This window comes from Ascaphus truei, chromosome 2 (genome assembly GCF_040206685.1).
Source record: "Ascaphus truei isolate aAscTru1 chromosome 2, aAscTru1.hap1, whole genome shotgun sequence".
Taxonomy (NCBI): domain Eukaryota; kingdom Metazoa; phylum Chordata; class Amphibia; order Anura; family Ascaphidae; genus Ascaphus; species Ascaphus truei.
Window position 1 is genome coordinate 461,332,378 of NC_134484.1, and position 24,061 is coordinate 461,356,438.

Below are 24,061 nucleotides of genomic sequence, written 5' to 3' on the forward strand. Positions count from 1 at the left end.
CTGTATGATATAGGGCATTGTGTTTTGTATGATATAGGGCATAGTGTTCTGTATGATATAGGGCATAGTGTTCTGTATGATATAGGGCATAGTGTTCTGTATGATATAGGGCATTGTGTTCTGTATGATATAGGGCATAGTGTTCTGTATGATATAGGGCATTGTGTTCTGTATGATATAGGGCATAGTGTTCTGTATGATATAGGGCATAGTGTTCTGTATGATATACAGTACTGTATGGCAAAATCCTTGCGGATTGAGACTGGAACAATCCGTGTATGGATTTTACACGGAACGGATTTTGAATGGAAAGCCTGGGATATTATGGGTAAACGGATTTCGGGAATCTAGAGGGAATGAGGGACAATGTTGAAAAAAGAAGGTAAGGAGGCTGCTCATTGTAGGATAAGGTGTGGCTCAGGTTAGGATATGGCCCAGTCTAATAGCTGAAGCCATTAAGGTTTGGTGGGGTAGGGGGTGAAATTACATAGGGTGGAGATTGGTCCAGCCACACGGCTGGTCCGAATGAGGTCGGAGGGGGACGGGAGTTGGATGTTAGAAGCATGATGAGTAGGCTTCCTAGAAAAGGGGAGTTTTCAGGGACTTTGGAGTTGAGAGGGGAGGACAAGGGGAATGCCAACAAAGACAAGGCTGCAGCAATCGATTCGGGACATGATGAGGGAATTAGGATTAGTTGCATCCTGAGTGAGAAAAAGGGCGTATATTGGCGACATTTCGTAGGTGGAAACAGCAGGACTTCATGAGGGACTGAATATGAGGAATGATGGAGAGATCAGAGTCACGGATGATCCGTAGACAGCGGGCTTGAGGTGTTGAGGAGATTGTAGTGTTATTGACAGTGAGGGAAAGTGTGGGTGCAGCGGTGGCAGTGGAATGGGGAAATAATATTAATTCTGTTTTGGACATGTTTAGCTTCACGTAGCGTTGAGACATCCAGCAGGAGATTGCAGAGAAACTGTTAGAGACATGGAATAGGAGAAAGGGTGAGAGATCAGGGGAGGAGATTTAAATTTGGGTGTCATTGGCATAAAGAAGAGGCTGAAAGCCAAAAGATTGTATTAGTTCCCCAAGAGAAGAGCACAGGGCCGAGGACAGAGTCTTGTGGGACTCCAACAGAAAGAGGGAGCGAGGAGGAGGAGATACCAGAGAAGGAAATACTGAAGGAGCGGTTGGATAGGTAGGACGTAAGCCAAGAGAAGGCTGTGTCGAAGGCAGCACAGAGATCCAGGAGAATTAGTATGGAGAAATGACCCTTAGATTTAGCTGTGAGTAGGTCATTGGTCACTTTTGTTAGTGCTGTCTCGGTGGAATGTAGAGGACTGAAACCAGATTGTAAATAGTCAAGCAGGGAATTGGAGGAGAGAAAGTGAGTCAGAAGGTTCTATACAAGTCGCTTAGATGCAAGGGGAGAAGAGAGAGAGGGCGTTAGTTAGAGGGGGAGGATGAGTCGAGTGAGGGTTTCTTGAGAATTGGCATGATGAGTGCATGTTTGAAAGAAGATGGAAATGTGCCAGGCGTGAGAGAGGTTAAAAAGGTGAGTGGGGCTGGGTGTGGCAGAGAGGGAACAGAGGAGATGTGAGGGAATAGGATCAAGGGGGCCGGATGTAGGGCGATCATGAGAAGAGCGTGGAGACCTCATCCTCTGTCAGAGGGGAAAATGATCTGAGAGTGGATTTAGGAGTGTGAGGGGTGATAGCAGTTGAAGCACTGACATATACGGTTGAGGTATTTGTTCCCCAAACGTTTCTGCCTGGATGGAATATATCTTTCTCCCCACTCACTTCTGTATTTTGGGAGAGGGGGGGGGGGGTGAACAGGTTCTATTTTGGATTACTTGAATTATCTGGCATCTGACTATGGACTACTAAGCCACTTGGTTGTGAACGGCAGAATCCCCTGCTCCACTGAATCACCATCTTCACAAGTAAGCGCAGTGACATCATCAGACTGGGTGGTTTCATATGATTTTAGCGGCCATGTTGATCTATCCCATGCAATAGTGATTTGCAGAGGAACTTTATCACACTTATAAAGATTCAAGGAAGTTAGGGTCTTTGGGAATGTGGAGGGAGGCCACCATTTGGAAAGGTAATAAAAAAAATGTAAGAGTACCTTTATACTTGATATTATTGTAGGTATTTCAGCACGTGCCAGTCTACTGTAGCTACTGAATAGTGTTGTTGGGTGTGGAATAGAAACATTTCAAAGTCTAAGAATAAGTATTGGACTAACTAGCTCCATTCTATTCTTACTGTAAGTACAGGACAATACTGGATCGTGGGATAATATTAGCGTTATGTCTCCACAGTATATAAAGTCTCTGACTCATGGTGGATTTGATTTGTGACAATGAATGATGAATGCTGCAGGTTGGCTGGACACACTGCAGATGCATGTTTAGGATAGAGATGGAAAAAGTCAATTACATTTGGACAGAGAAATTCGAATTTAGAAAGAAAAAAAGATGTTGTGTTCTTTTTGCTGTTGGACTTGCACGAATGTGCTCAACATTATTGCACACGCTGTTGCGCTCCAGTTGGTGAAATAACGCATTAGTCCCGTCCCCTACTCGCTCAAGGCCTAGTTTCAAAAATGGCCGCTTTTCCCACTGATGCGTTGTGTATGTCTCGCTGCAAAGTGGGAGTAATAACGTTGGCTGCATCTGCAGTCTTCTGCTTTAACTAAATATTAAATGCTAAAACATTTTTGTGCACGATCTTAAATATAACTATACTTTAGGATACATTCCCCACCACACTTACCTTTAACTATGACAAGCACAGAGCTGTATGTCTGCCCTGCGAGATTAGATGCTGTACAGGTGTACAACCCGTTATCAATTTGCTTGCAGAAGAGTATTTTCAAGACAAAGTTCTCTTGCTCGTCCTCATACACAACATGCCTCCGGCCCTCTGCGATTACCTCCCCATCTTTCTTCCATACAATTTCTGGCTTGGGCTCGCCTGTAACGAAGCAGCTCATTTTCGCGTGCTTGCCCTCGGTCACTGTGCACGTGCGTGTGAGAACACCCAAGGTGCCTTCACGAGGCACCTTCGGAGTGAGACAGGCAGCTCTTTCATAGTCAAGGGACAAGCTGTGGCCAAATCCTGACATGGAGTCCAAGGTGGAGTACGAAGTGGCATTGGAGTCCAAGGAGCCAAGGATAGAAGCGTCCATTTTCCTCATTTCCTCACGTCGTTTCTGCAAGTGGGATAACAGGGAGGCTGTTTTGCCATATCCCGGCTCCAGACCACTTGTACTATTTGCATTTAGGTTGCTAAAAGAGTCAATCGTCAGAGAAGCGGACGCGGTCGTGTGGCCTACTGGGTTCTCAGCTCGACATACATATGTCCCGCTATCAGAAAAACGAATGCAGTGAATCTTTAGAGCGCTGGACTCTCCATCTGCCTTGATCCGAATGCGGTTTGAATCTGAGGCAGTGCCAAGCTGTTTCCCATCCTTTTCCCAGTTCACAGATGGCGATGGGTTGCCCTGGACCCTGCAGTGGAAGTTGGCATCTTCTCCCAGATTCACCCTGATGGAGGCCGGTTTCAAAATAAAGTATGGGGTGCATTCCACAACAGTGCCCTCTTTGTCGTCCCCTATTTTTATTGTGACAGCTGCGAAGGCTTCCCCAATGTTGTTGATGGCCCTGCAAATGTATTGCCCGCTGTCCTCGAAGGTCAGGTCATAAATGGTCAGCTGGTACAGGTTGCCGTCTTCCACCATTTTGAACCGACCCCCTGATTCAATTGGGAGTTTGTCCGTCTCCCATGTCACTATGGGGGTGGGGTTCCCAACAATTTGGCAGCTCAGGGTGGCATCTTTCCCCACAGACATCATGAAGGCCTTGGGTCTGGTTAGGAACCGTGGCACCCCATTGAATGAGCTGTAATCCATCTTGAGATCCTGAAAAGAAAACAACATTGTTTTTATTTGATTTTTTAATAACACAGAACCATATTTTTTTTATCACTTTGACTTCCTTGTCTGTCCGAGAAAGGGTTAAAAACTGCAGTTCAGGCTTTTTAAAAAAATTATAGTTTTTTTTTTTACTTCAATAGTTTCATGCGGGCAATCTCTACTTACCTAAAGAACTGCAAAGCTGCTGGTCAATTCGTTCTCCGTCTATTGATCGGCAAAGTTTGGCGACATCTTTAAGTATGGGGAATGTATTTCCTCTGTTTCTGTCACTCAGTGGAAGCTCATGAATATTCATGAGCACTCCTGCACTGACATGTGCTAGAGGGAGGGCAGGGCTGACAAAGGGGTGTGCCAGGGCATGAAGGGGCAGCGCCTTAGTAAATGGTTGTTAAAATAGAATACAAGAAAATTGGTCTTTCAAAGTTGTTTTTTTAAAAACAGAAAATGCTAAAAGTATTTTTTCTTACTACAGAACGGATTTATTAAAAAAAACACACATGCAGGATATTGACTGAACTGCAGCTTTAAGACAGCTTTTCATTTTTGACACCAACCTTCTGACAAGTTATATAAGCAATACATAAAGCAACTGAAGGTAGAGCTCTAGGCTATCTTCCTGCAAGGAGCACAAGTAAAACCAAATACAAAGTGAAAGGATACTGGTGTGGGAAAGAGGGCACCTGTGATAGGCCAGGAACATCATTAACACGACAGACATACACAGTGTCCGGTTAGAACTTTGTTAGGTCATCTTTTTTTTTAAGGAAGATCTTTTGAGATGCAAACGTGTAAAGACAATTATATACAGCAGAACACATAATAGGGAAGTGAGGGGGAATCTTTACTGTAGGAAATGACATGCTGTTTAATATGCATGTAGAGTAAGAGGAAATCATTGTAGTCATTACCGCTATGGAAGAACTGCATTATGTACGCAGCTGTAATGTGCACTGTACTCTTACTACAAACCTCTCAGCACCACATATTACAGAGGGGTACCTATATCACACAATGCTCTTACCCTGCCGGCCATTATGAAAGTCCTTACTTTAGCCATCCAGAATCAAATTCAAGAACCAAGTCCTCACATATCAAAATATATATGACACATCTCAACACCTTGCTCTCTGTGTATTATCAGCTCTTCCTTATTTGGAGCAAGCTTTATTGACTTGCCACTCAGTCATGCTGAGGGGACTTATATCGGACGCAGTCGAAAAGTGATAAAATTTGGCGTTTTCCTAGTAAATAGATATAGTTCAAAGGTCTCGTAGTTGGGTTGATCCTAGATAAATGCAGATTTGTTGTACTGTAGGTTGATACCTTTTTGGTGATGTAGCAATGCATAATAATGGTCTGCAGTTGTCTACCCTGCTGACAGCAAAACCTGGTAAGTTGCAGGAATGCCCGCAGTAATCATGGAGGTTTGCCCTTACACCCTGGTGAGGTGCCCTATGTATTGATGGGAGTGGCTACATGCTCTGAGTCCACAGTTACTGACATCAGAGATGTGCCTGCCTCCTGAGGTATATAAGGCACAGCACTGCCCCAAAGTTAGTTGTTGATGGTGCGCGGTGAAGCAGCAAGTTATGAGTTGGAGGAGAACCAGACTTGAGCAAAGAGGGGCCCCCTAGTGCCGTAACTAGTGGCCCAAATCTATAACAAGCTGGCAAAGCCACACTGTGTCCAGGGACCTGGCACAGGGGGATCTCCCTGCAAGGAAGAGGGGATTCCACTCCATTGGGAGGGCGTACCCTTTGAAGGGAAGCACGGACCAATGTGCGGCTGAGTGGCGATCTGTGAGGGGCAGCTGGCCCATACCACTGAGCAACAATAAATATGGCTTGTGCAAAGAGAACCCCTTGGTGTGAGTCTGAACTTACTCTCCAAGGACCATCACCACCAAGAAGGAGTTCCTCATCAGGACCATCTTCCTGCGGATGCATAGATCCTGATGAGGTGGAGGCGCTGCACTGGATATAGGTAGGACTCGCACACACTACCTCAGCTGCCTGTCTGGGTAGACATCCCCTAATACCATCATGCGGGAGATTCAGGAGTCCTGTTGCCTACAGGTGCACCACCAGACACAACCACGTAATGGGGGCTGGTTAGACCACAGGGGCCAATATGAGATTGGGGGGGTCAAACTAGTAGGGAATACCCGTTACAGTGAGCAACATGGTTCATCGTAAAAGAGCTTTCCAAATGTCATAGGTGTCTTCTTCAAGTGTAAGCTCTCTAAAGTATAACTTCATTGTCCTGGAACCTCTCAGTATATTTCCCTGTTCGGAGGAAGCCATTACTCCTCAGTGGAATGTTTCTACATTGTTACTTTCCCTTGGTCCCAGTCTGTTGCCCTGGCAACCCCTCTGCACTTCTTAGTTAGTTGAGTTGCTCCTTCCCCCCGCCCCTCCCTGCTAGTTGGCACAGCCTGACTGTATTTCCTGCTTGCCCAGGCTAGCATGCATCCTTTTGAATCCAGCAGCCATCTTGGTGTAGTCACCTCACCTATTCTTCTAATAAATGATATTGTAATTTACCTATCCCTGATACTATAGCTATCCCTATATCTTGAATTATCCCACTGCCTTCCTAGCTCCCTTTCCCCTCCTTTGCTCGTATGCCCCACCCAGTGTTTTCCCTCAGTATTCTTTTCCCCTTCTTATTCGTATGTTAAATAAACATTTTAGCAAATAAGAAGATTCCCTTGCTTGGTATATGCGATTGAGTTATGCTGCCTGCCTCTTCTCACTTGCCACAGTGAGCTTGAGTCAGAACATTCATCTATGAAGATCTCTAATGTTAGTCCCCTGAGAGTTATTTTAACCTACAACAATCCTAGAGCTCCACTCAGTCCTACTCACGAGCTCCGGCCATGTGCCGGCACCACTCACATAAGCCTGAATACCCAGGACTGGGAAAACACTCTAATTGACACTGCTATACACCCGTGTCCATTAATGGAGAATGTCATGTTGGGATATATGGGGATGGGGATATATTTCTCAAGGATCACAAGGTTCCTAGACATCCACGTGGGATATGTATGTATGTGTGTCATACAACCAAGCGATATGGTAGTTCTGTCCTTTTGTTTGGCGCCACGTATGGTGTATCGTAAAGAAGAAAGGATCAGGCCCCCACCTCAGCAGTAGGTGTCAGAATGGAGCCCAGAAATAAGAGGGATTACATTCATTTCCCAGAAACATTGTTTTTCCATTCCTTACACCCATTTTTAAATAAATTATTATAATTACTAAGCTATACCAGGAGACACCTTCAATTCCATTGTTTGGACCATAAAGTATCTTACTGCTCTGGAAGGCATCTTATTGAATAGCAACAATTAGTTATTACTGTATGGCCTTTTATGGACTAATGCTTGGCGCCTTTTCTTTTTGTTTTTTTAGCAAACTATATGAGTTTTATGCCTTGTGTTCTTGAAAGTTATGTGCCTTATGAATTACCATAGTGGAAACAATGTTATACAATTACAATCAGTTGGTATCAGTAAAGACAGCAACAGATGGGCTCCATGAGAGTGTAAAACCCTCCACTTACTTTCTTTTAATGAGCAGAGGAAATTGCTGCTGTAAAGCTAAACATCTATGGGGGTCATTTATCAATGTCGCCCAGCTGCAAAACGTGTGTAAAAATACTGCACCGGATTTATCGATCTAGTAAATCCCATTGGATTCAATGGAAATGTTATTCTATAATAAATCTGGTGCCGTTTATTGCCCCATTTTTGTTGACTGATAAACAACCCCTAATGAGTCAATCCATGATTAACCCTTTGGGTGCCCTACGACGTCACAGCATCTGGCACTCCAGGGGCCCCGTGATGTAGTTGCTAGCTACGTCATGGCTTCTGCCGCCCTTTCCCCCCCAGGGGAGATCAGGATCTGCGCTACGAACATTTTCTGGGACACGGATCCCGAGGTACCATCATGTGATGGGGATGTGCCGGAGGGGTCTGTGGCACGAAAAAAAAGGGTTAATATATGATCCAATCACAACATCGGCTCCCTGATGCGCAGCGCAACCAGGCTGCATAATAATTAGCAGGAAACTCCTTCCCAGGGCTTTGTACCCTTTGGTGGGTCTTAGAAATGCAGCTTAAGGACCAAGTACAAAGTCAGCTCATAAGCTTTCTGACTCTGTAACTTTTCATCTCGGAAAGGAAATTCTATACTACTCCCGTCACCAAAATAGCTTCCTAATCTCCCAGAAATGTCGATCAGTCGCACATACAGTACTCCCCACTCCTGCTGCCGACGCTCTCACACCTACGCCACCGAAACAGAAGTACACATGGTCTTAAAGGGGCACTGGGTTTAATCATATTAGCTACTTGCGTTTATCTGTCTAAGGCCCCACTGGCGCTGACAGCGCTCATGCTTGAGAGCGGTGACGTCACCAACTCTCTAAGCATGAGCGCCGGGTGTCCTGCCTATTTCGTAAGCGCGGATGGGGGGGGGGGGCATTGCGGGCAAGTTGAGCGCACTTGAAAGTCAATTTTTTTTGTTTACTCAAGCGCCAAGCTTGGGTGAGCGTGCGTGCCCGCGCATGAGTGTGTGCGCACCACTTGAGTGGGGACTTCCACATATAAACATAGGTACAGTAAGTTAAAGCGGCAAGCACCGCGCGCTCAGCGCCAGCGGGGACGCAGCTCCAGTCCGGGGTGTTCATCTCCAGTCCTCAAGCCCGCTTTCCCCCCTCAACAGGTCAGATTTTCAGGATATTCCTGCTTGAGTACAGGTTGCTCAATTAGTCCCTGCTTCAGCACAGGTGGCTCAATTAGAAGCCGAAGACTGAGCCTCTGAGCCACCTGTGCTGAAGTTGGGATATCCTGAAAACCTGAATTGTTGGAGGGTTGAGGGGCACTTGAGGACTTGAGTTGAGTACCCCTGGTTAAGTAACGATTGCAACATCATTACTCATTACTTCATTAAGAACAGCAGGAAGAGCGATTTACCTGTGTGTTTGAGACGAGACAAGGGACGTTTTTCATACTGACCAGCATGTGATGTTTGGTAGAAAAACTATGGGAGATCTTGTCATGTTCCATTAACTTGCATTGGGTTGAGGGACTATGTTCCCGGGTGAAAGGGACTCTCTTATAAATCGCAATTCTAGTGCCTTGTAAGAGAGTCCCCAACATAAAGAGGGGGAGTTGGCCAGGGTGCTTTCGAAAAAGGTCGTAAAAACACCCCAAAGCATTTGTTCTTCATGGAAATTTTACAAGTTCAAATCCTTATTGAAAAATACCTATACATCTCCATTTTGTTTAAAGATGTAAATCAGGTACATTTATTAACCCATTAAACATGCCACTGTCCAGAGCTGACCACTCCCAGTCATTTTCTGCGAATCTGGCTAAATTGGAGTCTCATTGGTTTTTAGCACAAGTCTTACTGATGAGAATCAGTATACTTCCGTTCAAATTATATTGGGGGAGGGGGTGACAGAACCCCCAAATCTCATTGATTTCAGGCATTGGAGGCTGACACTGCTAGCTCACTTTTATCCTAGGAGGGATCGGTCCCAGCGCTTTGCAGGCGTCTTGGCAATAATGAGCGTATGACTTGAGAAGATAGCTCCCGTCTGCCCAGTGGCAGGGCGGACTTTGGCCTTCTGAGGTCCTAAGCTATGTCAAGTTTAAGGGGCCCCAAAAATGAGACATACGGTAGATTTACTATTCTGACTAAAGGGATCATTGAAAATGTAAACCTGAATGAAATGAATGAGAGCATTATACTAGCGTTACATAATTACATAGTTACATAGTAGATGAGGGTGAAAAGAAATGCGGCCCAGCTTCTCATATTGTGAGGCCCTTAGCTGCAGCTTCTCATATTGTGAGGCCCTTAGCTGCAGCTTCTCATATTGTGAGGCCCTTAGCTGCAGCTTCTCATATTGTGAGGCCCTTAGCTGCAGCTTCTCATATTGTGAGGCCCTTAGCTGCAGCTTCTCATATTGTGAGGCCCTAAGCTGCAGCTTCTTATATTGTGAGGCCCTTAGCTGCAGCTTCTCATATTGTGAGGCCCTTAGCTGCAGCTTCTCATATTGTGAGGCCCTTAGCTGCAGCTTCTCATATTGTGAGGCCCTTACCAGCAGCTTCTCATATTGTGAGGCCCTAAGCTGCAGCTTCTCATATTGTGAGGCCCTTAGCTGCAGCTTCTCATATTGTGAGGCCCTTAGCTGCAGCTTCTCATATTGTGAGGCCCTTAGCTGCAGCTTCTCATATTGTGAGGCCCTTAGCTGCAGCTTCTCATATTGTGAGGCCCTTAGCTGCAGCTTCTCATATTGTGAGGCCCTTACCAGCAGCTTCTCATATTGTGAGGCCCTAAGCTGCAGCTTCTCATATTGTGAGGCCCTAAGCTGCAGCTTCTCATATTGTGGGGCCCTTAGCTGCAGCTTCTCATATTGTGAGGCCCTAAACTGCAGCTTATCATATTGTGAAGCCCTAAGCTGCAGCTTCTCATATTGTGAGGCCCTAAACTACAGCTTCTCATATTGTGAGGCCCTTAGCTGCAGCTTCTCATATTGAGAAGCCCTAAGCTGCAGTTTATCATATTGTGAGGCCCTTAGCTGCAGCTTCTCATATTGTGAGACCATTACCTGAAGCTTCTCATATTGTGAGGCCCTTAGCTGCAGCTTCTCATATTGTGAGGCCCTAAGCTGCAGCTTCTCATATTGTGAGACCATTACCTGAAGCTTCTCATATTGTGAGGCCCTTAGCTGCAGCTTCTCATATTGTGAGGCCACTACCTGAAGCTTCTCATATTGTGAGGCCCTTAGCTGCAGCTTCTCATATTGTGAGGCCACTACCTGCAGCTTCTCATATTGTGAGGCCCTTACCTGCAGCTTCTCATATTGTGAGGCCCTAAGCTGCAGCTTCTCATATTGTGAGGCCCTTAGCTGCAGCTTCTCATATTGTGAGGCCCTAAACTGCAGCTTCTCATATTGTGAGGCCCTTAGCTGCAGCTTCTCATATTGTGAGGCCCTTAGCTGCAGCTTCTCATATTGTGAGGCCCTAAACTGCAGCTTCTCATATTGTGAGGCCCTAAGCTGCAGCTTCTCATATTGTGAGGCCCTAAGCTGCAGCTTCTCATATTGTGAGGCCCTTAGCTGCAGCTTCTCTTATTGCGAGGCCCTAAGCTGCAGCTTCTCATATTGTGAGGCCCTAAACTGCAGCTTCTTATATTGCGAGGCCCTAAGCTGCAGCTTCTCATATTGTGAGGCCCTAAACTGCAGCTTCTTATATTGCGAGGCCCTAAACTGCAGCTTCTCATATTGTGAGGCCCTAAGCTGCAGCTTCTCATATTGTGAGGCCCTAAGCTGCAGCTTCTCATATTGTGAGGCCCTTAGCTGCAGCTTCTCATATTGTGAGGCCCTTAGCTGCAGCTTCTCATATTGTGAGGCCCTAAACTGCAGCTTCTCTTATTGCGAGGCCCTAAGCTGCAGCTTCTCATATTGTGAGGCCCTAAACTGCAGCTTCTTATATTGTGAGGCCCTAAACTGCAGCTTCTCATATTGTGAGGCCCTAAGCTGCAGCTTCTCATATTGTGAGGCCCTAAGCTGCAGCTTCTCATATTGTGAGGCCCTTAGCTGCAGCTTCTCATATTGTGAGGCCCTTACCTGCAGCTTCTCATATTGTGAGGCCCTAAGCTGCAGCTTCTCATATTGCGAGGCCCTTAGCTGCAGCTTTGTCAGCTTGTGTGTCGGTCTGGCCCTGCCCAGCTGTCATGTAAAAGAGCAGACGAGTGTCCCGTCTTGTGTTTGAACTAATATTGGCAGGAGGCCCTGCCCAACGTAACATGCTGCCTGCAGCATTTCCCTGATCGCCTATCAAATATCCTGTAACAGCTAATTAATTTCACCAAACAAAATGGTGTGTGTCACAGCAGGGCCTCAGAGGTTGTTGTACTTAAGAATGACAAGTTGCTTTCCCTCCTTTGGGACCTCCGAGTGGGGCAGTGTTTCTCAATCAACATTTATCCAACTCTACTCCTATAAGAGAACCAATACTTAGCTGAGGGGGATGGGAGAGAGGGGGGCTCTGCCAGTGCAAAGTCTTGTTGAACACACACTGACACAATGAAGCAGCCAGACGCAATCTTAGGCTGAGTTCAGACAGGCTGCGACGCGCGCGCGCACTTTCGCTTTGGTGTGTGGGAGATTTCAAACTGAAAACAACTCCAGGCGGTGAAGTACAGCGTTGTCGCCGCTGCGCTTGAAGAAGACAACTGAAGTTGTGATTTCAAGCGGCAGCCGCGTCACGTGTACTTCGCCAGCCAATCGCAAACACCCACGCTTTGTTCCTTTTTTTTTTTAATTCAATGCCTGAGTAGTCCCGCCTCCAATCTCATCGTTCTGTCTGCTGGGCATGAGCACACATCGCCCGGCAGACAGAGGCGGGGGCGTGCGGACGCACAGTTTCCTGCCTGAACTCAGCCTAACCGATCCCAAGTCTCAGATCACTCTGTAAACAAACTAACATAAAAGAGAATTTACAAATACTTAAAGGTGGCAGATTTAACCCCTTAAATACTTCACTGCCATTATTACACTGGCGATAGGCATATATATGTATATCTATCTCTTAATAATATATTGTCTTTGTGTGTACTCCCCGTGGATCCCCCTTATCGGCTGTGAACTCTCTCTGTTACAACACTACAGATCTCTTGCCTCACATGCCACCTCAGGACTTTATCACAAGGACAATTTTTTCATGATGATCTGCAAGTATACACAGTGATTTTTCCATCTTATCAGAGGTGACCCCTTGTTATTCATTTATTTCCTTGATGACCTAGGTGGTACTGTATTGGCAATTATTATTATTATTAGCAGTCAATAGTTTACAGCACACAGCTTCAATTTAAAAAAAATTGACCGGCCGGTCTTTACATATATCTCAGGAGTTTACTACTTCTCTCCTCTTGAGCAGTATTAATCTGTTCTTATACATTTATTAAGGACTACAGTATTGTTCTGTCATTTTGTATGTTTTATAGCTGCAGGGATCCCATGGGGATTGTTTTAACTTTGTATCTTTTTTGTATTCTCCATGTTCATGAATAAACATTTTTTCATTATTATATTTGCTTGAGTGCTTTTAGTGGGACACTTTCCTTTTTTCTTTTCTTATTTATTTATATTTATATATATATTTATTTATATATATATATATATATATATATAAAAAAAAATTTATATATATATATATATATATATATATATATATATATATATATATATATATACTAGCTGATATACCCGGCGTTGCCCGTGATTTACCCCCTTCACAGCTGGCTGGCCCCCACATTCACAACTCCGTTCCCCTTCACAGCTCCGCCCACCCCCCCCTCTTCACAGCTCCGTCCCCCCCCCCTCCTTCACATCTGCGGTCTCCCCTCCCTGCACCCCACATCACTCTCCACCCCTCCTGGCCCCCACATCAGTGTCCCCCGCCTTGCACCTCACATTACTGCCCCCCCCCCTGCATCACCCCCGGCCCCCACCACATCACCCCCCGGCCCCCACCACATCACCCCCCGGCCCCCACCACAGACTGTCACACACACACACACACACACAGTGTCACACACACACACAGACAGGAGTAAGAGGCAGTGTAACACACACACACAGTGTAACACACACACACAGAGTCACACACACACACACACACACCTCTCCTTCCGTCCACCGCCATCTTACTCCGCGAGGGAGGAAGGGGGTCCTTCCGGGCGCCGCCATCTTAGGCGCCGCGTGTCCACTGCCTGTCGGAGCACCGGGGGGGAGGTGAGTGGAGCACCGGGGGGGAGGTGAGTGGAGCACCGGGGGGGAGCTGAGCGGAGCACCGGGGGGGGAGAGCTGAGCGGAGCTCCGGCGGGGAGAGCTGAGCGGAGCACCGGGGGGGAGCTGACACGGGGAGAGGAGGAGAGCGCGGGGGCGCGTGCTTGAGAGCCGTGGGGGGTGTCCCGGGCGCTCGCCGCTCCCCCGCTGACTGTAGCGGCGCCGGGGGGGGGGTGAAAGCGGGGGAAACAGGGAGACAAGGGGGTGCGCGCGGGTCACGATGACTTGGAGGGTGTGTGTGTGTGTGTGTGTGTGTGTGTGTGTGTGTGTGTGTGTGTGTGTGTGTGTGTGTGTGTGTGTGTGTGTGTGTGTGTGTGTGTGTGTGTGTGTGTGTCGTCACTCCGCCTCAGGCCAATGAGTGTGCGGGGGCAGGCGGCCCAAGGGACCAATGAGATTTCCCCTAGGGACACAGGAAGATGCAGACAGGCATACAGTGCTTTCACTAATATATAATAGATATATATTTTTATATATATATATATATATATATATTTTATATATATATTCATGTCGAGGTATCAGTACCGTGTTAGCCGCGCTTCAATAATCAAAAAATAAATAACATGGTACTGATACCTCTACATGAAAATATGGAAGATACCACATTGTACCGCACTCAACGTTATATATTACAAGTGGACATAATATAAAACCGGTGTTGATGCGTATTCAGTTATATCACATCAATATTATAGATAAACCCCCCCCAAAAGTAAAATAAAACAAATATATTGTCAATGCAGATTCCCAATGCAGAATAGATATCCCAGTAACATTCCTTCTTTAATAGAAAATCAACAAACTATGTAGATCTTGGCCAGACATCTTGGTTCACTCGTGACGTGTTATATTATTATCTCACGTGTATTAGTGCTGGGAAGCGCTATGTACATTAGTGGCGCTATAGAAAGAAAGATATGCATACACACAATTGAATATTTATTAAATAAATTGGAACGTGAAGTTTAAAGGGATTAGACTGCCCTTTTCCTTTAGGTTCACTCTTAAAACACAAAATCCCATATCCACTAAAAGGTGCCACGTTTTAGCCCCCCCCCTTCCCAACTCCATTTCAAATAATTAAATAATTGGGAATTAAAGCAGCAGTCCAAGCTGCCATTTTTTGTTTAATACTATTTTTTTCCCCTTTAATATGTGCATCAATACAATCCACACAATGATAAGTAATTAGCTAAGTTGCCAATCGATCCGTTCTCCTGTGATTGATCGGCGAAGATTCGGCTCGGGGGTTCACTAAATGTCTGTCAGTGCAGCAGAAGAGGACCAAAGATGCAAAGGTCTGTGGGGAAGATCATGTGATCAGGCAGTCACTAGATACAATTGGTGCACTGCTAGAGAGAGGGCAGGGCTCAAAAAGGGGTGTGCCAGAGCCTGTTTCAGAAGAGGAAGGGGATGCGACTTTTCTCATAGTACAGAACTGAGTTATTTAAAGAAAAACACATGTAGTATATTGCTTGGTCTGCAGATTTAAGACATGCTAAATCTCCTTTCGTGAATATGAGCCAATGGGTACTGTCTTGAAAGAAGAATCAGATGTTTTCATCGTAGGGGACACAGATAGGAGTGTGTGACAGCTAGAACATCCTGTTAGTTTCTCAGATTTGCCTCCTTAACCTACTGGCAGCAAAAGTAGAGCCCAAGCAGCCACCCAGAATACTAAACCCAAGAGATGCCTCACGCTACGGCCCCAGTGAGCGTGTGTGCGCGCAGCGGAGCGTCTGGTGGCGTGTGCACACGTAAAAGTTGTGATCAGTGGACTCACCTATTCACTGACTTCTGCGATGGGACGCAGGGCGAGGGGGCGTGGCCATGACGGAACACCCTCTTCCATTGGTTGAAATGTAACTCACTGTGATTGGCTTTAAACCATCTGCGCTACCATTGGTTTACCGGAAACCACGTGACGCCGTCGCCACAAGAAAAGACAAAATCCTTGTCTTTACAAAATGCTGTTGCGCATCGCGCTTTCTACAGGTGCGTGCAGGTAGCTACCGGGTCCGGCCCCATATAGGGGGCCGTATCTTGTGTGCGCAGCGGCAGCCACTGGGGACTGAGCCTTAAATCTTATGTGCCGCGCTGTATGCATTACTGTGCTATATAAAAATATATTGTTCTTACCCTAGCAATGAAAAACCAAAGGGTGAGAGTAACAGACTTAAATAGACGTCTAGACCAGCAGTGACCAACTATAGTCCTCAAGAGCCACCAACAGGTCAGCTTTGCAGGAAATCCCTGATGAGACACTTGTGCTGACGCAGAGACTGAGCCACCTGTGCTGAAGCAGAGATATCCTGAAAACCTGACCTGTTGGTAGATCTAGAGGACTGGAGTTGGCTAACACTGGCCTAGACCATCCTGAGAAATTAGCAAGTTGACAGCCCTCTTACGCTGGGGCAGATTTTCTAGGGGGGGAAGGAGGGGCGCCGCCCTTACAGAGCGCTCTTCCTCACAACATTGAAATAAAATGCTGAGGAGCGCGCAAGGCCTCTGTGTGCCTACATCACAAGATGTTGTGATGTCAAATAACTCCGCTGATGCCGGAGAGAAGGTAAGGGGGGGGGGGGGGGGTGTGAGAATAAAGTGAGTGATGGAGAATAAAGATTGATAGTCAAAAAAGATATTATTTATATAATTAGAAATATTTTTTATATTTGTATCATTATTCTTAATTACTATGTATTGCTTGAGGACAGTTTATCAACATGTTCCTTCATTTTAACATTGACACAATTTTACCTGCATTCTTCCAGCATCTTTTACTAATATATTTTCTTATCATTTGTAGACAGGGTTGCCACCACTCCCGGTGTGACCCAGATACAACGGGTTTTGGGCACTTATCTCTGGGCTACAGGTTTAGCCGAGTAATCTCTGGGAGGAGGCGGAGGCGGTGGCATCACCCCCCTGCACATCCCATCAACATGGCTACACGGCGTCAAATTGTGCCGCATTGCCATGACAACGGGGCGCTACGTGACTTCACGGCATCACGTGACGTCCAGTTGCCATGACAGCGGAACGCTACGTGACGTCACGATGTCACGCAGCATCGCATTACCATGACAATCGGAAGTCACGTGACGCTTCAGTGCTGTAAGGCGTCCCGTTTATCATATCAACTATATACCGCGTGACGCCATGACAGCACGTTGTCATGACAACGCTCGGCATTTGTAGTCGAGGAGCCATGTTGACGGCACCTTGCAGGGAAGATGGTGCCGGGGGGAGAGACGATGCCGGGAAGGGAAATGCATATATAAAATAAATAAATGTAAAAAAAAAATTATTGTAAGAAGTCTCTGGGTTAGCCTTCAATAGAAGGTGCGTTTCCCTTACACCAGCAGCTTGTCAACTGAATGAAAATGACCAATATGGGGTGTGTGTTATACGAATGTCAAAGTCTTCCTTCAATGTAACCATTTGGACCAATATATTTATTTCAAATTTGTTTCCAACGCGCTAAGCACCAAGAAGCTCAGTACTAGAGCGCGAGTAGGACCTGCAACCAAATGGGAGCAGGAAAGCTGGCTGCCAGGGTATACTGTATTCTGGAGCCACAGGGAATACGCTGGGTAATATATGGCCAGACAGCTTAACTAGTTCCTTTTACAAGCACTACAAGTTCTTTGTCTTTTCTTCACTTTATTGGAAAGCAGAAGGTTTACAAAGTTACTTGTAGATGGTGTTGTAATGAGAGAGGGCTTCTCTACAGTGAGAGTGCTTGTAGTGGGGAAAAAGTAAAAACGATACTCTTACCAAGAGGTGGAAGGCATGAGTAGTGCTTACTTAGGCTGGGACCATAGAAGGGGTACCAGGGCTGGACCGCGCTGACGCTGAGGCTCGTCTGCTGAAATCTGCGTGATTTCATGCGCATGCAGGTGAGCCAGCGGGCGCGATCGGAGGCGGGGGGAGACTGAGGGAGGCGGGGCAGTGACATCGCTGGGCCAATCGCCCGCGACGCACCGACGTCAACGACTTCACGGCGCCGTGACGTTGACGCTGCTCCGCGCTGATTGGATGTTTTCAGCCGACAGTGCTCTGAAAAACAGCTTGGCTGTTAGCTGAAAAATCTAGCGCCTCAGCACGCCTGGGGATGCTCGCGTGAGCCCCCTATCGGCATCCTCTTGAGGATGCAAGGGCTCAGCGCGGAGCGTCCGCACGGCTCAGCGCGACCTGTCCTTCTATGGACTCGGCCTTAGCCTGCTGAGGTAGAAAGAAAGAGAAAATGGAGGGTGTCTCACAGGAACAGTCTGGGCTGAGGAAACTGTGAATACAGGCAGGGGGCAATGGAACAGTCCACTATGGCAGGAGAATTACAGGGGTTGTCATAGCAACCAACTCCAGCAAGCTAGGAGATACAGAAAATAACTAAATGTATCCATTTCCTCCTGCACTGGGAATAATAATTGCAAGGAAAGTACTTCTACATAAAGGGCTGGCAGGCAGAGCTGCAAAGAAAGGGGGGGAAGGAACAGAACTATGATTCTTGTTCCAGGACATACTGTATAGTGAACACGAAGCAAGATATGTTTTGCGTGTTAGGACAGAGTTGACAGGTATGTTACCACCGGTGGTCTGTGAAGCAGTGCCAACTTCTCAGGTAGCTTCATCTACAACCAGGGTGGTAAATCAAGTCCTAAACCCAGGTCAAACATGTAATGCAAATAACACACAAATGGGTGTGTTTTCTTAGCCGTAGGGTTAGCATATGAGCCTCTGAAGGTCATCTGTAAGAGGCTGGAACCGAACAGCTAATCTTGCATATTCGTGATCATCATCTTGACCCACTACACATTGTCTCTATACTGCTATAAAGGGTTAAGTTACAGAGTCGCTGAGCACTCCCTGGGCTACTGGGGGTGGGCTCAGGTAGACATGTTAAAGTATATAGAGCAGCATGAAGATCGGACCCGTGATCAGTGCTGGGTCCAATAGGCATTTTCTTACATCCTCTGCAGACATTATTTATCCAAGTCTCCTGCCTGCGAACCAGGAGCCAAACCAGTACCCCACTTTATCAGCACAATTAAAAGCAATGGGACCTGTTCCTTTAAAGAATCAGGTGACATTATTTTTCACTGGTTAGCCAAAATTGTACCAAATACAGAAGAATTGACAATGCATCTGATCTCAGACGTGCTATTAGAGAGGGTTGGGGTGCCTTACAATGCATCTGATCTCAGACGCGCTATTAGAGAGGGTTGGGGTTCCTTACAATGCATCTGATCTCAGATGCGCTATTAGAGAGGGTTGGGGTTCCTTACAATGTATCTGATCTCAGACGCGCTATTAGAGAGGGTTGGGGTTCCTTACAATGCATCTGATCTCAGACGTGCTATTAGAGAGGGTTGGGGTCCCTTACAATGCATCTGATCTCAGACGTGCTATTAGAGAGGGTTGGGGTTCCTTACAATGCATCTGATCTCAGACGTGCTATTAGAGAGGGTTGGGGTTCCTTACATTGCATCTGATCTCAGGCGTGCTATTAGAGAGGGTTGGGGTTCCTTACAATGCATCTGATCTTAGACGCACTATTAGAGAGGGTTGGGGTTCCTTACAATGCATCTGATCTTAGACTCGCTATTAGAGAGGGTTGGGGTTCCTTATAATGCATCTGATCTCAGACGCGCTATAAGAGGGGTTGGGGATCCTTACAATGCATCTGATCTCATACGTGCTATTAGAGAGGGTTGGGGTCCCTTACAATGCATCTGATCTCAGACGCGCTATTAGAGAGGGTTGGGGTTCCTTACAATGCATCTGATCTCAGACGCGCTATTAGAGAGGGTTGGGGTTCCTTACATTGCATCTGATCTCAGACATGCTATTAGAGAGGGTTGGGGTTCCTTACAATGCATCTGATCTCAGACGCGCTATTAGAGAGGGTTGGGGTTCCTTACAATGCATCTGATCTTAGACTCGCTATTAGAGGGGGTTGGGGATCCTTACAATGCATCTGATCTCATACGTGCTATTAGAGAGGGTTGGGGTGCCTTACAATGCATCTGATCTCAGGCGTGCTATTAGAGAAGGTTGGGGTTCCTTACAATGTATCTGATCTCAGACGCACTATTATAGAGGATTGGGGATCCTCAGAATTTCTCCATATAATTATAGGGTTCCTTAACTAAAAAAAAAAGGTTGAAAACTACTGCTCTATTGTAGCTGCATTACAGTGCTATGTGGAGTTATAAGAAAGTGTTACATTTTCTGCTGAGTGAAAAACATCAACTGGATATTTCTTTACTATTTGGGGTTATATCAGACAAAATGTTAAAAGTGAGTTACAAACCAGAGCAGAATAACTGGCCTGTTAGGAATAGGAACTTGGAGCCAAGATATGAGCAGAAAGGACAATAGAAAAGAAAGAGCTTCACTACTGTATGTCATGTATTTGAACAAAATGTTGCCTCAGCTGTGTCAGTCTATACAATGCACTTATCAACAAAATCTTTATCTACCTACACCTTTAAAAGAAATGGGTTTCACGTCCCTATTTTGATTAAAACGTCCCAATTGTGCAGATGTAGCCAGTCTAAGTTTCCCCGCTGCCTGGGAATATTGCAGGAAGCCGACGTGGCAGCGAGGGAGAAAAGCCGCGGACAGCTCACAAGCGAAACATCGACGGGCCGCGCCTCTCACCTTCCATAGAGCCGAGGCAAAACATGAGCCTGGCTACATCTGTATTTACTCATCGGTATGATGGGTGGAGGAAATGCCCTGGGGCAAAAACTATTTTTTTTTACAATATAATTTCGGCGCAGATTGGAGATACTGGCTACTAGAGATGGGCAAATGTGTAAAAACAGAGTTTTTGACAATTGATTTGCGGATGAATGTTGGAACGCGGAGATGGGCACCCCTTAGATACCGGGGAAATATGCAAATACTGTACCGACAATTTACATATACATTTAGAATATTTTCCAGGTATCCCTGTGCACAGGTGTCTCTCCACGTATTGTTTGAGGGGATATATATATATAGCACTTGGGGCTCTAACTAAAAATAGCCCCTCCCTCCCGGTTCTTCTCCATCCCCCTCTCCTGAAGCGGAGTGTCGGTGAATAATTTGCAGATCCCCACTGGCCACTCCCTCCTTGTCCACTCCCAGCCCCCCTTATGAATAGTTACATTTGTTCCAAAAACCCAATTAGATTATTACATTCTTTCAAATCGTTTTTCTGGTTTTTTTTTAACCTGAATCTGCTGCTTTAACATAATAGGAAAGTGTCCTCTGATATGAGAACACACGAGTCTCCCCAAAGGTGTCTCCCCACCATGCTTCCCCTTCATTGCTCCTGTCCACTAAGCCAGCGTGGACAGGGTTAATGTAATCAACAATGGGCAGATATAGCTTGAAAAACCTGGAGATCATCTCCTTCTCCTCCCCACCCCCTGCATTTTTGCCCAGGTTCCGGCACACACCTGCATGAGAGAGAGGTCCAGCGTGAGAGAACGGCAGGCCCTCAGCAGCAACGAGAGGTCCGGCAGTCGGACACAGAAGTTGGGCTCGACCTCTGGCTGGGCCCAACTTCCAGCGCTGGCCGTCTAGGCCCCCAGCAGCCACAGGACACTTGTCGTGGCTCTTCCCTGTCGGCAGCACCTTGGAAGGGTGTCAGCCGTTTGCTGATGCTAGAGATGTTTTGTTACAATTACCATCATTATTTATGTAGCCAGGACTGGTTTCTGGCTACCAGACTGCCCTTCTCTTGGCAGTAAGCCCTGGTAAGAGCCGGCCTGCCAGGACTAATCCTGGGTTTTCCCCACCCCCAGCAGCTTCAGTGAGTCACAGGGGAGGCGGTGTGACTAGGCCTAGGTGTCCCATTAGGGACTCGGATCTGGTTCCTGCTTTTCTTGTACTTAAGGGGCTGCACGGCCAAAGTTACTTAATTGTCTCTACCGTTGCGAGAGACAGGTTCTCACACAGAAGTGCGGATTGGCTGAGCACTTACTGCCTTCTCCACTTGGGGAGTTAGGAGTGAGAACATTCCTCTGGCTCTAATAGGGAGTCAGGGAAGAGCAAGGACTGCTGTGGGGGCCCTGTACCCGCAGTGGAGGTCCAGGGTACATACTGATGGTGAGGCCCAAAGAATTGCTGTAACCACTATGTGAGCTGTGTATGCTGAACATCTGCAGTGTGTTCCTGTTCATCTATACCTTCCTGCCTGAGACTGCAATTTATCAGGGGGAAGTGGATGAAGTTCTCCTGTAGGAATTGTCCCCCACATCCCTGGGGTCTGCAAAAGATGGAGGCGCTGTCACCATGAGTATGAATCTGTTATTACCCCAGAAGCCTGTTCTGACCTCCTCCACAACACCGTAGGAGACTCCGATCTACTGTGAGCCAGCAGGTATGCACCACACCACACCATGTAACAATGCAATCTTCCAGTGGGGGGGGGGGGGGGGAGGTGGGATTGGGGGGGACATGTGTTACATTTATTACCTCTAACTGGAAATTGAATGCATAACCTCTGTTCATTTAAGGTACTTTATGTTTCTTCTTAGCCTTCCTCATAGATTGTAAGCTCTTTGGGCAAGGGCCCTCCGTACCTGCTGTAACAATGTAAGTTTGTTATTTTAGTCCTCCAATTCTATTGTACTCCGCTACGGAATGTTGGCCTGTAATAAATAAATGATAATATTTATAATAATCAGGCTAGGTGCACAAAGTGACCCTTATCTGCCATTCATTTCTATGTTTATATTTTATACCGTAGAACCGCGATGTGCAAGCTGGGGTGTGCGCCCCACAGGGGCGGTAGGAGATTTTTCTGGGGGGGGCGCAGACGGTTGCAGAGGCCCCGGGCTCTTCCCCAAGGCATTTAAATTAAATGCCGGTGGATCGCGTGAGGCCCCTGCAACACTCCACTTACCGAGATTCAGCCGGCTGTGTGACGCGTCGCCATGGCAAATGATGTCGCGGGTCATGTGACATCACGACCCCGCAGCATCATTTTACGCGGATGCAAGGTAGGGGGGGGGGGGTAAACAAGACAGGGGGCGTAGCAGCAAAAGTTTGCGCTCCCCTGCCGTAGAAGATAACAATATATGTAAAACACAAAGGCTCTATCAGCACAGAAGGCCCAAAAGTAAAATGTTCTGTCCTCTGAAGGTCACACAATTGGGAAGTTTGTGATTCCGACTTTAGAAATTCCCATAAGGCCTACACAAGCTTATGCCGTGAGCCCCTGGAATCCGTACATGAAGTATTTCCATGGAACCTAGATACACCCAGTATCGTGAAATATCGAATGACATGATAATACCAGAAGGCTCCAGCTGACAAGGCCGTTTTGCATTTGTAAGTTAAATTTCACCCAAGCATGTATTTATTTTTATATTTTATTAATTGATAAAGCAGATCATCCAGAGCCCAACAGCAGTATACCCGATGAAGGACCTCGAGAGGTTTGAAAGATCGTACCATATCAACTACTTGTTGGTCCAATAAAAGGTTTCCATACCACCTACTCCCTCTCCCTCCTTTGTTACTTCATCGAAGACTGGACCAACACAGCTACCCAGCATTCTTTGCCAAGCAAAGCTAGACAGTTCACCTATGAAAATCAATACTAGTGTGGATATGGTGCAGCATTTATCATCAATAGCAAGATAGTGAACGCTACACCACAAATTCACATTTTAAAAAAGTCAATGAGATGTGAGTAATGGGATAAAGGTTCAATTACAACTGTAGCTAATGGGTGTGTCCACATTTGCACATGTTTTTCTGATCACGGTTGAGTTTGGCAAGCTATGCAATATTAACAATAATCCTAGTGTGAAGTAAATCAATCAAATATGCTTTATTTATAGTACATCCATAGGCAGCATCAACCAGCAATAACACTCAAAGGAGATGACTCATCCTTCCCTTATTGCGCTTGGCCGTTCACATACATTAAGTACATGTCCCATTATAGACTTTATAGCATCATTAAACCTTAAACCGAACACCTCCTAGACACATCGACTACCATACAGCCTTCCTAATGGGCAACTACACTGAACACCCTCTTATTGAGTAATGTAATATCCGTATATGCATCAGTTACTATGAATGACTCGGAGAGACGCCCTGTTACAAACATAACTTACCCCTGTCCACTTCAATGGGATCACCCTCTTAAAAAGCAGAGCCAGCACATTCGTTACCCCAATACACTTGGCTAGAACCCCCTTCTTACACACATTTGCCCATAGTCTTCAATGAGATA

The 24,061-nt window shown here is 46.3% G+C and overlaps 1 protein-coding gene across 31 annotated transcripts in view; it reads right to left on the reverse strand.

The window, feature by feature from the left end:
- The window catches only part of OBSCN (obscurin, cytoskeletal calmodulin and titin-interacting RhoGEF), a 462,171-nt gene that overhangs the window by 432,401 nt on the left and 5,709 nt on the right, over positions 1–24,061 (reverse strand). For all 31 annotated transcript variants that reach the window (XM_075588062.1, XM_075588043.1, XM_075588055.1 and 28 more), the window contains exon 2: positions 2,784–3,930. In XM_075588062.1, the coding sequence (XP_075444177.1) occupies positions 2,784–3,921 (1,138 nt within the window). In that variant the 5' untranslated portion in view covers positions 3,922–3,930. The remainder of the gene's footprint in view (positions 1–2,783; positions 3,931–24,061) is intronic.